At 43.5% G+C, this 15,062-nt stretch overlaps 2 protein-coding genes and 2 pseudogenes across 2 annotated transcripts; all 4 read right to left on the bottom strand.

Moving 5' to 3' along the window:
* Nucleotides 1-390: 390 nt before the first annotated feature.
* Nucleotides 391-4,762, bottom strand: LOC136535579 (small ribosomal subunit protein uS10c-like). Its single transcript, XM_066527874.1, has 3 exons — nt 4,494-4,762; nt 4,221-4,277; nt 391-876 (listed from the first exon to the last, which is right to left on the bottom strand). The coding sequence occupies exons 1-3, from the start codon at nt 4,677-4,679 to the stop codon at nt 565-567; spliced, it is 555 nt and encodes a 184-aa protein (XP_066383971.1). The 5' UTR covers nt 4,680-4,762; the 3' UTR covers nt 391-564.
* On the bottom strand, nt 883-4,191 carry LOC136535576 (uncharacterized; annotated as a pseudogene).
* A 331-nt stretch (nt 4,763-5,093) lies between the features above and the next one.
* On the bottom strand, nt 5,094-7,835 carry LOC136535575 (plant-specific TFIIB-related protein 1-like). The gene is made up of 3 exons (XM_066527872.1): nt 7,051-7,835; nt 6,209-6,367; nt 5,094-6,123 (listed from the first exon to the last, which is right to left on the bottom strand). Exons 1-3 carry the CDS (start codon nt 7,675-7,677, stop codon nt 5,311-5,313), a joined length of 1,599 nt encoding a protein of 532 aa, XP_066383969.1. The 5' UTR covers nt 7,678-7,835; the 3' UTR covers nt 5,094-5,310.
* Nucleotides 7,836-7,965: 130 nt separating this feature from the next.
* On the bottom strand, nt 7,966-11,992 carry LOC136535578 (uncharacterized; annotated as a pseudogene).
* Nucleotides 11,993-15,062: the final 3,070 nt, after the last annotated feature.

Below are 15,062 nucleotides of genomic sequence, written 5' to 3'. Positions count from 1 at the left end.
TAAAAAAAAATAGTTGTTTTAGAACTACTCAACAAAAAAAAAAACTAATTGATCTACAACTGCTACTTGTTTACCTATAAAATTGACTAAATAATAGTTTAGAATGAGAAATTGAGCTCAAAAAGACCTCTGATAAAAGAAAAAAAGAAAGTCACCTTTACAAGTTAGAAAGCTTCGTCGGTCTGTTGAGTCCCAGAATCAGTGCAACCAGCACGAAAGAGTATTTTGCTTATCCAGACGAATCAACCAATCCTACTGGGACAAGAAGCTTTTATCAGAAGCTTACGAATTTGGCCAATCATTCGCTCGATTCAGTTCTGATGTCTTCAAGTTCTACTTGCTTGAAGACATTAGTGGTGTCAGTACAGTAATCCAGGTATACAACTAATATGGACCATATCATTCAATATACTTCAAATGCAAGACAATTCAAATCTGAATATCTTCTTTCCTAGTACAGGCTCTACATTTCTCAGTCCCAGACAACAAAAGGATCAAAGAGAAAAGCTGCAGAAAATGAGTACCACGTTACATAAAACTTTGAAAAGTTCAGCTCCAACAGAATCATAGCTTAACCTCAACATCCACACCGGCAGGGAGCTGGAGTTGCATCAGTGAATCAATTGTTTGGGCAGTTGGATACATGATATCAATCAGCCGCTGATGCGTCCGGATCTCGAAATGGAACCGTGAGTCCTTGTGCACGTGAGGAGAGTTAAGCACACAATAGATTCTCCGCTTAGTGGGCAGAGGAACGGGACCCATGGTCTTTGCGTTGGTTGTTTTGGCAGCTTCAATTATCTTCTTGCAGGAGTCCTCTATCAACGGCACCCAGTAGGACCGCAGCTTGATTCTGATCTTCTGCTTGGGTGCGAGCTGAGAACAGATAACATTCAGAAAAAGAGTTGTTAGTCGTAGAGAGATGAGCAACTTCTGCAGGCAAACTGGACAGTGAAGATATAAAAACATGCGGTTGATTTAGAGCAAGGTCATATAATATTTAAATATGTTTCCTATAGAAAAAACTTATAAAACTTCATTTTCCTGTGCAACAGACATGCTTATGTTTTCCCACAAAATGCAGTCAACTAATAGCTGGCAGGAGTCAACACACATTAATGCCATCAAGTTAGTTAAGCTCAATTTGTGAAGGCAAGTGTATGCATTTGCCCTGTATATTATAAAAACCGGGCCAAATATAGTAATATTCTGAAAATATAAATGTTCAATAAAACAGTTCACTAAAATTAATCTACAAAGAATATTGGCAGAAAAAGAATATTGGGGCAAAATAGGGTATGCCATGGCTGCGTTTTTTCCACCTACCCTCATGTAGATTTAATAAATTTCAGTACAACTGCAGCTAATTCAAGATGATGAGATGCATATCTATGATCAGCTCTTTCAATAATATGCAATTCATGGTTGCCTATATACTTATCAAACTCTAGAGCATCCTCTGATGGCACAACATCATCATTAGCACCATGTACTGTCAACACCCTGCAGTTTGAGTCAATAGACAAGCATGCAGAGTGCATATCTGTCTTAAGACGATCCATCAGACTTTCTTTGGTCACGCGGTAGATGATACGTCCTGTTTTGTCTTCCACGTCAATGAAACCATGCTGATTAATCCTTTCCATGTAATCATTTCCAAAACGATCTCCAATTCCACGTTCCAGATTAAACCTTCCAGACAGGTTAATAACTTTATATATATCGTGATACATGGATGCATAGAGGATAACCACATTTCCTCCCTTACTGTGGCCAGCAACAGCATGGGTGTCAAGCTTGTGTTTTTTGAAATGTAGGATCACATCACATAAATCGTCCACTTCTTTATAGTAGTTGCCATATTCAAAAGTACCTTCACTTTCTCCATTGCAGAAAAATCAAAACGAAATATGCCGATATTTTCTGATGTCAATGCATCAGCAAGACTTAACAGAGCTCTACTTTCCTTTGATGACCTAAATCCGTGGCACAACACTACAAGGTCCTTAGATCCAGCTTCATGCAAAACACCAACAAGTTTCTCTCCGTATCTGTTTATTATCACTATTTTCTCTTGTGATACATCTAAAGAATCACTATGAGAGGAGCCCAACTGTGCACAAGGCCTTGTAACAATTTCTTTTCTAGCAGTTCCACACAAATATTCATGATGGACATGCTTAACAAGCAGAAACATGAAGCAGCAAAGTAAACATACAATTGCAAGGAGTAACCTCAATGGCAGATTATACAGTGTTAGCTCTGTTCTATTTTGCTACACCCTCCATTCCAAATTGTAAGTCGTTTTGGCTTTTCTAGGTGCGTAGATTTTGCTATGCATCTAGGTATATACTATGTCTTTTTTTTTTTTTGCGATTCGGCATATACTATGTCTAGATACATAGTTTTTATTGTGTATCTAGAAAAGCCAGAACAAATTACAATTTGGAACAAAGGGAGTACTTAATAGTCATTTTGGACATGATCTTCAAAACACACCTTTGTCCTTTTTTCTGAATTGACCATTTCCATGTGAGAAAAGTAAATAAGTTTATACAGGTATAAAAGGTTGAGCACATACATTGACAACATCTATTTTAGAATGGAGGAAGCCACTCCAACTCCAACAGTTTAAGGACAGTACCAAGGAGGTTCCAAGTTATGCAAGCAAGAGGAATGGCATAACATGTCGAATTTTAAACACAACCACTAGATATTGCTAACTGTTCAGGGGAACACTTTGGTTACAGCAGTGGGCGCAATTACAGCGAGGTGGCATGTGGCAACAACAAGGAATGCATCCTCCATGTTTGCCGAGCACATGAGATGGCCACTATGTATTTCTTTGCGTCCTTTGTATGACCAAACAATACCAGGCTTGAGTCATGAGTCAGCCACGTTTTATTAATTAAGTTTGGTGTAATAATTGGTCTGATTCTCTTGGTCACAAGAGATGAAGCTGGATTTTTTCCTTTATCTGAGAAAAAAGTGAGATATTGCTATACATATGTTTGTCTGTAAAAATATTTTACACAATTGTACGTATATTACACAAAACTCGCATGCTTATGACAGCTTGCACAACTAGGATAGAATATCTATACTTGTATTTAGTACAACTGTAGCAATGGTAGTACATGCATAGACCTTTAATCAACACCTTATAATCAGGTCCCATCAAAACGAATAGTGTATATCCTCCTCCCTTTATCTTGATTCAATGCGAGAGTTCCTATTTTCCCTATTACAAATTAATTAGGGGACTTCAAGGCTTCAAGCACTTAGAGGCTTAGAGCAAAGGAGGTGCCCTGTGTCGTAAGTTGCTCTATTGTTTATATTGAATGAAAGAACAACCATACAGTAGCAGGAAACTGAACCAAAAAACACACGAAAAATGACAGGAATAAAACCTACTACTAGTGGACATCTCTTACTGATAAGACATTGTTTTTTCCACTGCTCTGGATCCCTACTTGTTTAGAGCATTGGCCATTGGACATGTGGATATCTCTTACTGATTAACACTTGGTGCCACCATTTTGCAAGTACACAAAATAATTCCAAGGAGGAACAGAGCATTAATAGGCAGAAAACTTTGAAAGTTTCATCCAGCAAGCTTTCAAGCGCTAAGTTGAATCTGGAAAGGTACACCACCATAGACCCTCAGATATCCTCATTCCAGTTCAATAGGAATGACTTGAAGGACAGACTAAACGATATTTCATGTATAGTTTCTTTAATAGTGTGGGCTGGTAACTATGCATAAGCATTAAGGGTGCTAAACTGTCAACATGACATGGACTTTTACAAAACATCATTTCCGAAGTCCAAATCACACTCACATGAACAATAGTTTACAGTAAGATTAATGGCTTAAACAAATGCGCTAACTGTGATATAGTATGTCATTTTTCTAACACTCCGAACAAAGTTTGAGTCATGGGATTAATTTACTCCACTAATGTAACCATGCCAAGTAGCACCGTTGCATCCTGACCCATCTCTAAATGCCACTTACACAAACACCCAGAGCACATCGTGCTCTCCATTTATTTTGATTATACAATTACAAATGAAATGTGCAATACTATACAGCAACAAAAGAGAAACAAGTTATATGGTAATAAGTTTTCACAGTTCATTCGATCATGGAAGCAACAATATTAGAAGAAAATATTCAGTAACATAATCTGGGACCTTTTAGCTATTAGGGAAGGTACCTGCTCCCCATCATCCCCAATCGACGATGGCAACGGAATTCCCGTTCCCTCCCCTTCCTGGAAGCACGAGAGTAACAATTTTAGTCACCGAATGAACAAGCTCTAACGGGTGCGAAACCAATGCGCCATGTAATTGTAGCCACCAGAGCCCACGCAGAATTCCTGGAACCGCGAATACCTACACCGCTACACGCCGGTCCGCCACCATGAAACTCACAGGTTTTGGACTCCACGTGCTCGAAATCACACGGCAATATCAGTATAGTCACGTACCGGTGGCGCGTCGGGGATACCGTCGTCAGAAAGGGTCTCTGCAGGCGGTGCGGCGGCGGCCCGGGAGCGGAGGGACACGCCACGGAGGGAGGACGGGAAGGAGAGAACCGCGGGGCTAGGGTTTGCGGTGCCGCGATGGAGGAAGAGGAGTGGGAGCGAAGAGGAGGTGGAGGTGGGGACGGCCATGGCGAGGGGAGGGAGAGGGGAAGAGGATGAGGAAGGAGCAGTAGCCGTTTGCCGCGTTGGGTTTTGGAAGACCTCTGCTTCGCTATCGCGGCGTATTATCCGATTCGGGGAGCATTTGCGCTTGAGCCCCTCCAGCTTTGCTACTTTCAAAGTGAGGTGTCTTCGTTTCTCCAGGGCAAACTTGGACGAGTTTCATCTCCTCTAGCATTAGTTTCAAAGAAGATCATGAATGATTTGTTCAGAAAAGAAGATCATGGAATTGGATATTACTGTGACTTCAGATAAAACTATGCAAGTTACGGTGTCGATCTGCCTGGCATAAACTTCATCGTTTGAAGGAAAGGAACAATCAGTAGTTACCTTCTTGCCTGGATAGACTATCCATACGGCCATACCAGTGCTCAAATAATAGGATTACAGGAACTACATTTCATTGCATGAAACATAGTGATAATAACTTAGTCAGGTAAATAATTCGGAAACACTAGTGAAATTTTACTACAGAAGCTAAAGCGTCTGGAGTGACATTTCACAGCCTCGGCACGAGGCAAAAGAACTACAGAATGACAAGAGCCATATAGGTGGCCAAACTAACTCTACTACAGACATACATCTGCAAAGCACCAACTATTCACTTCCCTTCTCTATCCCGGCCATCACCACCATCCCCAGCACTCCTTTTCCCAGTCCCCTTCAGAGCAGCTACAAGATCCAGGCCCGACTGCTGCTCGCGAAGCCTTGAATATGATGGACCAGTTGAAGGTGCCCCCTGCTTAAACTGCCACGGTAAAGGCTGCCTGTTGGGAGATGGAATCGCATTCGATTCATTCGACGATCGATCACCGAAAACTGGCTCCATTGTGATGTCTGTTCTATCAGAATCCATCGCACATGATACCTCATTAAGGTTGAACCCATGAACGCTAGTTTCCGTCTTGTCACGATCAGATTTAGGAGACGTCGAGAAAGGGGCATTTGGTGGCCGGAACGCCTTGCCTAACTCATGAGCCTCAGGTTTTGTAGGTGGACGACCAAGAGCAATCGTTTTCTTGTCTTCCTCTTCTTTCACGATGACCATGTGGTCAGGCTCTGCAGGCTCAGGGCATTTTTGCTTAATACTCTCGAATATCTTATCCTGATACAGATCCTTGCCACTTGCTGAGCGCCCTGAGTAAATGTTGGTCATGGGGAAAGCTTTCTCTGGTGGTGTGGCAGGTGTATAGTCAGGGGGGAGCAAATCATCCCAATTCTCCAACAGTTCTTTGTACACTTTGCGTAGTGTGACCTCTGTGAGGCCCGTAACCTTACATATCTCTGCCTGAGTTTTGCGTTTGTCTTCAAGCTGACATGCAAGGTAGATAGCAGCAGCAGATATACTTATGGGATTCCGCCGTGTGCAGAAGCACTTATTAACAACCACCTCACCAATATGAGCTGCAAGTTCCTGAAGTGTCGACATACAACATATTAAAAATGGGTATTTATTTTCGGCGTAATGCTTCAGTAACTTTTTTCAGATCATCTGATACCTGAGCAGATTTATTCAGCTGGAGCAAGCTGCAAAATCGGGGCATGTGAACAGCTATTGAGTTGCTGTTAAGTGGTTGACTCAGTTTCAGAGATTCGCCGAGTATTTTGATGTATTTTCCTATCTCTTTTTGAGGAAGATTGCTAGCAGTAGAGATTTCCTGTTCACATATAAGACAGAAGGTGAATTGGTAGTGATTGGTAAAATTAGTGTGACATGAATAGTATACCAAGTGTCAGATATTTGCCAGGTATTTTTAAAGTTTTTCCTGCTATCTATTTCTGAGGTAGATTGTTAGCATAGAGATCTCTTGGGTTTTGCCTAAGTAGCAGACAATGTCTAATCAACCAATATAGCATTAATTAAACGGAAATGCATGCTACATCAAGTGTTTGTGTAAAAAAAATCAAACATAACTGAGCCGACAAGCATTTGGTTCATTGGCTGTCAATGAAGCAATATTAAAATGGTTTGGGATGAATTCAGGTATTCGCAACAGGGTTAAAGATACCCCGATAAGTATTAGCTACAACATCAGTCTGCATACAGTGACGTAACTAACTTTTTTTGCCATCAATGTTAATGGCAAGCACAGCATATCTTTTGGAATTGAAACCATTAGCATATTTGAGTTTACTCACACAATCCCCAATTCCAAGAAATCAAATCTTGTGAAATAGCAAAATTTTATGTTTCCAAAATATAATTTTCCTATAACCAGTACTAAATACGAATTGTTTGAATAAACGCATGCTTATGCTTTCGCAGCTTGGCATACCCATCTCTGCTGCACTAGAGCAATAGAACAAACACATGGCGTGCGTGTGCGAATCACAAACCAACCTGCAGCGTCCGGGGCTGCTGCGCCTCGCGGATGGCCTGTACGAGCGCGGCGGTCGCGAGCGCCTCGACGCTCCGATTCCTGAGGCAGGTCGCGGACGAGCAATCCTTGAAGAGCTCGAAAGCGTGGTCAGCTATGCCCCTGTCGAGCCTGAGTATGGAGGCGACGTCGACGATCTGGAGGTAGGCGCGGAGGCTGTCGACGGAGACCATGGGCCCGGCGGGGTCCGGGTTGGAGGCCGCGGCGGCGGAGTCGACGGCGAGCGCGCGCTCGAGCTCGGCGAGGAGGCCGGAGAAGGTGGAGGCGGAGCGGGCGAGGACGGGGTGGCGCTCGAGGGAGAAAGCCGAGAAGGCGGAGACGAAGCCCGCGGGGAGGAAGGGGTCCTCGTCATCTTCGTCGCCGGGGGAGGGGGAGGGGGCGGGATCGACGGCGGTGGCGAGGTCGGGGGTGACTAGGGGAAGCGGATGGAGTGAGGGGAGGAGGGGGAAGAAGGGGTGCGTGTGGAGGTGGCGCTCGACGACGATGCGGGCGCAGGCGGAGCACTCGGACACGGCGCGCGAGAGCGGCGGCTGCGTCGTCGCGCACCGCGCCGGACCCGACGCGCGGCAGTAGGGGCACTGCGACGACATGGGGAGCGGCCGGGTGCGGATGGAGAGGCCTGGGCTTTGGGTTTGGTGGGCTCTCCAGGTTGGAGATGAGCAGAGCCGCACAGGCCAGAGAGCCGGAGACGATGCCGGTCACCGGTCAGTCCACTACTCCACTCAGTCCCATGCTCTCCCAGCAGAAAGCAAACAGAACACGGCTAAATGTTACCGTGTTAATTCATTTCCAACATCGTTCCTCTTTAAAGATTGAGATGTACAGTGCCTTAGTAGTAATCCAACAAAAGCAGATAAATCATTAGGAATCATAGCATAGGCAATAACAGATGAGATGGTAGGTTTCTTGTGGTTCTTTCATTGCTCATTGCTATGAGTGGAACTTTTACAGTAGGATATCGTCCCGTACGTATGTTCTATCGACAACACAGTTTTGATCTTGTTACAAGCAAACACGAAGTAGGTGTCGATGGTTCCAGTAAGCAGCAGCAGAAGCGAACGGGTGCATACTGTAGAGTAACTGTCCAGTAGTTCCAAGGTGTCATTTCTCCATGATCAAATGGTTTCTTTAAACCAGTATCAGCTATCATTTCCCTGAGATGGAAAAGATTTGGCGTCAGCCAAAACGAGCAAATATTTATTCCTGATCACTAATCAGGCATAGCACATTCAGGGACATGAATATCTATCTATCCCACAAGATATTAAAGTGTGGGAACATACGCAAGAATAACTAGCACATTCAGGGACACATCAACGCCGAAGATATTTAGATCTCACCAGATACACATTAGTGCCTAAGATATTTAGAGCTCACAAGATATTAAAGTGTGGGAACCACAGAAAAAGTGAGAGCAGAGCACTTCAAGGCATGTGCAACCCTAGTTAGTGTAGCCTATCTGCAAAACTGATAACAAAGGACACTTCAAGGCAGAGCTAGAACTCCTATAAGAAGAAAAAATTATGACGCAGGCGAAAATGTTGAAGTCGAATCATACATAAGGCTATAAAGGTTATTTCAGTGTAGTACATTGCAAATATGGAAAAGCAAGCTTACCATAATTTTGGTGTTTCTTTGAGAAGTTATATAAGGCTTTCACAATGGCACCATATTTCATTGATTTCAGTGGCCCCATATACCTGGAACAAGAAATATTAGTGCCCTGTTCGCTTGGGTGATAAGTCATCGGCTGAAAGTACTGTTGGCTGATTTGCTGTGAGAGAAAAATATTGTTCGTTGGCTGAAAAAGTACGGCTTATAAGCAAGCGAACAGGGCGTAGAGATTTGTCAATTGTGGTGATATAAGACGGAATTATAATGATGATTATTTTTGCAGTTTGGAATATTGATGTTTTGATAAAGAACTTACATAATTTCAGTATACCGTAGTCTCCAGGCAGGAAATCCTAAATGGCATCTAGCAGGGCCATACATGAAAAGAAGATCAGGTTCTGGTCCACCACAACCTAATGGATGAAGTCAGGACTTAAGTGATAAAGTCATTATAGCATGATAAATAACTAAATATGAAACAAAGCATGCAGAAAAGGGTGACTTTTCCAAGCATACCTACAGCTTTCAGTGCACTAGCCATGTTCAGCTTCTGTAAATGCTGGTTTCCTTTTGCCATCTCCATGAGTATCACCATTGAAGTAAGTTGAGCAAAGTAAACTGGCTGCTTTAGCAATACCCTGCTTGCCATCAGAACCAGAAAGACAGTCTATCACCATCTCTCTTTGGCTACAGTGTATATCTCTGATGTTTGCTCCGATGCCCTATATGTCGCCATGAATCATAATACAGATTTACAAACACCACCAACAAAAAAATGGACAAGCATGCCAGTAGAGAATATACACAAAAGTAAGACCCTAATATAAAATGTAGCAGCAGAAAGCTCAGTAGTGCAGCTTACAAAATGTTCTCCTACAGTCCTATCTCTTGAAACATCCACAGCAGGTTCAAATGATTTCTTCAGAACTCCTATGATGCAACATAGAATAGTGTAAGATAATCTTGTATGTGCTAGATTCAGTCTACAGGTATCAAAAAAAAAAAAGTGCATCTGTCAACTAAAAACATCACAATATGACGTGTAAAGGATAACAGGAAAGTCAGTTTTGCTCTGCCCAGGTTATGGCAGCCCTGTAATGCCTCTTGAAGTCATTTGATTTCTAATGAACCATATGTATTTACAGAAAAGGAATGATCATACAGGTTGATAAGTAGTCAACAACAAACTTCAGACTGAAAACAGCCATACCCTGCAAATTCAAATGTTCAACTCATTGTCTTACCCTCGATGTCGTAGAGACATACATACTTCACACCCATAGATGAGAGCCAGCATAACAGTTGCTTGACCTTCGCCGCACTTTTAGCTTCTGTGCTATCTACCACAATAGCTAAGTACTTCAGTCTACCCAGATGAAGCTTCTGATACTTCCGCAACAATCCAGATGAAATAAGATAGCATTCTAGACTATAAATCAGATGAGACCAAAAATTTAAAAAGCTGATTGCTAAGTGGGTGATGGTCCACAGCAACCCCAAAATGAGCTTGACAATAATTGATGGTCTAGACATCTGCACATACAGAGAGAAAATACAATTGTCATGCTCTCTCACAGAATGCATTAAGGATTATAGAAATATATCCATGAGATACAAAAACGTTAGAAATATTTAGATCCTAAAACTTAATGCAATCAAGTAATTGTAATACTATGTCAATATGCAACAGTGCCGTTCTGGGGTTGCATAACAGCAACTGATAATTCTGCGGTTGCCTCATCGCATCATTCATATTGCTAATGTATCTTTCACAGGCAGAATGCGCAGAGTTGTGCTAAGGAGGAACATCAACTGGTTCCGTATGCTGGATGAAGCAGATTGTCTGAAGGCAGGCAGTGCATGGGCGCTGCGATCTTTTTGGAAAAAGCCTTGGCGTAGTTATGATGTTTTGTCTTGAATTGTGTCTTTCTAGGATATCGTTGGGTAGTTTCTTCTATCTTAGTCATGGTGGTTTGTTATTCTTGCGTATGTTCCCTTTGCGATCGTGTGCAGGAATAGGTTACGTCTATCAAACGTGAAACTTTGTAATGGCTTAAACCTGATGCTCTCTGTAATTTCGTTGCTTCGGTAATGAAATTTGGTTTTTACCGTTGTGGAAAAAATAAATTTCAACTCTCAATTGTTAAGCAAACACATGAAAACTGAGGATATGACTGAGCCTAAAACCTCTGTTATAAACTAACTTAGTGCAGATTCCATTATATCTCAGACTCAGGAAACAATTTCAGGGTTTTGCATTAATTAAAACAGGGTTGCTATTGTTGCCATACTTTGAAGCTTGACAGAGTTGGAAACTTCTGGATTTTCAGCTAAGGTGGTCACAAATGTCAAATAAACTTTCAGCAAAGGTTATAAGAATAGAAACCTTATCAAGAAAGTGCGTACCCAGTGCAGAGAGCTCCTGGGACGCTCTGCGGTCTTTGGAACTTCTTTCAGCTATGCTCTGTGACAAGCTTGCCATGTACTCTCCCCAAATTGCAAGACCTCTTTTTCTCTGGGCTGGTTACAACTTGCTCCCTGCTGGCCCTTTTGGAAGAGGTTCCACCACTGGACGGGCCTATGTGTTCAGGTGTCCTAGGGGGAGTGCGTGTGCCATCGCCAACACCTCAGGCCCACATGAATGTGCCCCTGTCTGGGTTGCGCGAACCGTAGAGTGTCCACAGTAGGTCAAGATGCTCAGGTGGGGCGCCAGCAGGTTCAGAGGATTCCTGCAGTGAAGAATGTTGATCATTTGATCATTAGCAGTGGAAACGTGCGTAAAGAGTGAACAAACTGAAAATGCATTGGTATCGTGAGAGGAATTACCTCGTCCTGACTGCCTGGCTGGGTACCGTCCTGGGACGTCCACCATTCAGGATCCAAATGTGATGGATTCGGCTGTGGAGACGGTGGACACCACGGCGCGGGAGTGGAAACGGCCGGATCCGGAAGACGACGTGGGGGAGGAGCTCGTTGGCGACCGGATCTGAAGGGGGACCGGCGTTGCAGGCTTCGCTTCGAACAGATGAGGCGCGGAAGGTGTGACCCGGTGCGCCCTTCACCACACAACGTCGGCGAGCCGCGCCATCCCGACGGTGGATATCGCGGGTGCCGGAAGTGGGAGTCGGCCGGACGGCGGTCGTCGTGGAGGCGGCCTGCGAGGGGGTGGGAGGGAGGACGGCGGCGGAGCCGGGCGCACCGGACGGGAGAGACCTAACCCTAGATGGCGCGAGCGAACGAGTGAGGGGAGGGCGAACAGCGGAAGCTATCTTACTGTGACAGAAAAATACTGGATGATAAGCCGTCCGATAAATTAGAGCGAACAGGGTGATTCTACATTCAAAGACGATTAGCGGATTAGACGACACATCGTCGCCACAGAAATAAAGATGGCAAAGTAGTGCAGGAGAGGTGGCCGACTCACTGTAGCCTAAGAGGACCGAGAGAAAATTCAAATGCCACATGCACATTCCGCAAACACTTAGACAGAGGAAATTCAAATGCTACAAGCACATTTGCACAAATACTTGGCATGCGACCTGCGTTCACGCGGAGAGTACAGGCACGGCCAAGCCTGCTGGTAAAGCAACTTTTTACGGAGAAAAAAGGGGAGGAATGCGTGAGCGTGAGTGAGCGAGTTAAACCTGCAGGCAAGCGCTTCCCCCGAGCCCGGCGGCAGCGGGGCGTGGAGGCGGATGCTACGGCCTTTCCCCTTATGGATGGAAGGCAGAATTTGGGGGAGGAGTTGCTACTGGAGAGAGTAGCCGCTATCTGAACTCCCCGACTCGAAGTCGAAAGCCAATGCCCGTGAGCCTTGAGTCAATGAGTCGGTCGTCGACAGACCGGGAGGCGCCGTGGTGAAATCGCAAACCAAGATGCGAGATCGTGCCTGTGCTCGTGCCCAACTGCCAACAGCCCCGCACGTCAATGTCTCCGGTTCACCACGGCCTTAGCTACGATAGCGAGGAGCGCCACGTGCGGCGGATGACGACCTCACGAGATCTGGGGTCTGGGCGAGAGGGGGGGCGTCGCGCCACCGCCTGCGTGGGTTCTGGGCTGCGCACAAGTGGGACTGGGCGTGTTGGTGTCAAGGCCTCGAGGGTTAGCACTTGGCAATCGTTGGGTTTCGGATGCTTCTGTTGGGCCAGATGTTGTTAGGACGCTGATTCCCTGGCTCGCGAGCTAAATTAACTTGACATTCATTATAATGTTTTGGGATGTTTTTCAGAAATTTTATAAATATTTTTTATACTTTCCTAGGCTAAATCTGTTTTCTTGAAAGTGTTAAATGTATTTTCAGGAGCTCTAAATATTTTTATTTTGATTTATAGTGTCCCGACCTATTTCTAGGATTTTTTTTTCTTATTACAAACCTTAAAAGCTTATAGATTTTTTTGCAGTTTAAAAGACTTACCTGGTTTTTAGCAAGAATTTAGTTAAAAGTAACAAAACTACCTTGAAAACTAGATCTAACCAGAGATAGAGCAATAAGGTAATTTAAACAATTTTACGAGTTGAGAGAGATAGGTCTAAAGTTCGAGAAGCAAACCTGAACAACGACGATACTTCCTTTCTTCCAAAATTGGTGAGCGTATTTAACAAGAGATAGTTTCCCTTATAATATGTTAGTGAATTGCTAAAAGGTTAATATCATCTCATGGACATTTTGGACACATATTTATTTATATGTTTTATGCTCTAAAGTTGTAATATAATTTGACTAATGTTGGTCAGATTTTATAAAATTTAAATTTTTATCTAGTCATACACAATTATTATTGGACGACAAAGAGGCAAACGTACGTTTTTCTTTTATTGTTAGAGAGCTTGTACCTGGTGGGCCGAAGAAGAAACCGCAACATGGGCTTGGGCTAGTGTGGGCTAAATTATGTGTCCAACGCCCCCAACCTGTCAGCTACAGGACTACAGCTGCTACAGGTCTAATATTCGGGTGCAGGTCCGTGGACAGCATTATTCGTGTACTGGTCGCCGACGATTTGGCGGCAGTTTTTGAATAATGGAGAATCCTTCCATGTTAAAAAAAAAAAAACCAAAAGAACCTAAAAAAAAAAAGACGCTTCAAACTTCAGAGCCATGGCGCCACCTTGCCGCAATATGTTATATGAGAGAGGTAGAATCTGATCTGAAATTCGGCATTCTGCTAGCACACTTTCCGGGTGTAAGTGGTGTCAAATAGAGGCACTGTTGTTGTCAATTGTTAAGGCGTCAGGGGCTTTGATTTCTTCAGCCCAGTAGCTGTAGTGCTCCAGCTAGCACACGAGCGTATATGCTCGTCGTGGTCACGATTTCTTTCGTGTTTGCCTCCGTATCGTTAGTTTCGCATTTTTTTAGTGGGCCTGGAATTTATCCCAATAATGGTATGGAGATATTGCTGGATTAGATATTCCTGCCTCAGATTACTGCATCACGTGCCCCCACCATAAGAGTCTGTACCCTGTTGATTTTCCCCCCCTCGAAATAGGTGTATGCTAGTTTTGATGATGTGGTTCTGCACTTTAGGATACCAAGTTGTATAAAACCGCAGTTTGAGTTTTACAGAATATATACTGCGTTTTGCGTTGCGCCTCTTCGGCTGTAGAATGGTCAGAATACATGTTTATCGCCCTTTTCGTTTGGACTCGTTTGGCTGATAAACCATGGCTGAAAGTATGGTTGGCTGGTTTGGTGTGAGAGAAAAATATTGTTCGTTGGAGCCAAATACGACCAAACGAACAGACTGTATATCGGGCGTGCTTGTCTCAGTCATGGCCCTACTAAAAAAAACAGTATGTGTTCTAAAGAGTTTGTTTGGAAATGTTACAATCCACTTAATTCCATACGTATTGAAAGACATTAAGACAGAAAATCAGTTCATTTTTCACTCTAATCTGCATGGATTGAGCGTGATTGAATTTATCCAGACAATGCTTAAGTGGACAAAGTAGTAGAATGGTTACAACATGAACACATATGCAATGTGCAGGAAGTGGTGAGCACGTCAGTTTTCATGACAAACACATATCTAAAGTTAAGGTTTCAACTAATCCTATATGTCAAACATATATACACATGGAGTCTCTTAATTTTTTTTTTTGACAACAAACCATTTTATTTCAGCAGCAAGAAGCTGATAAGATTGTTACAGAATCAATGGCTACTGATCTGAGAGCAGCCAACAGAGGACATGGAGATACATGAGTATTATTTGAACAGGAGGAAGAGAAATTCAGAGTTGAGGACTCTGATTCTACAACAGCCTGTCTAGCTAATGTGTCTGCAGTTTGGTTTTGGTTTCTCGGAATCTTGTAAATCCTTGTACTTGTTTGCTTCGTGTGGTTGATGAAGGATTGAATGAGATGCT

Source organism: Miscanthus floridulus, chromosome 2 (assembly GCF_019320115.1).
Source record: "Miscanthus floridulus cultivar M001 chromosome 2, ASM1932011v1, whole genome shotgun sequence".
Taxonomy (NCBI): Eukaryota; Viridiplantae; Streptophyta; class Magnoliopsida; order Poales; family Poaceae; genus Miscanthus; species Miscanthus floridulus.
This window is presented reverse-complemented; position numbering and strand designations above follow the sequence as displayed.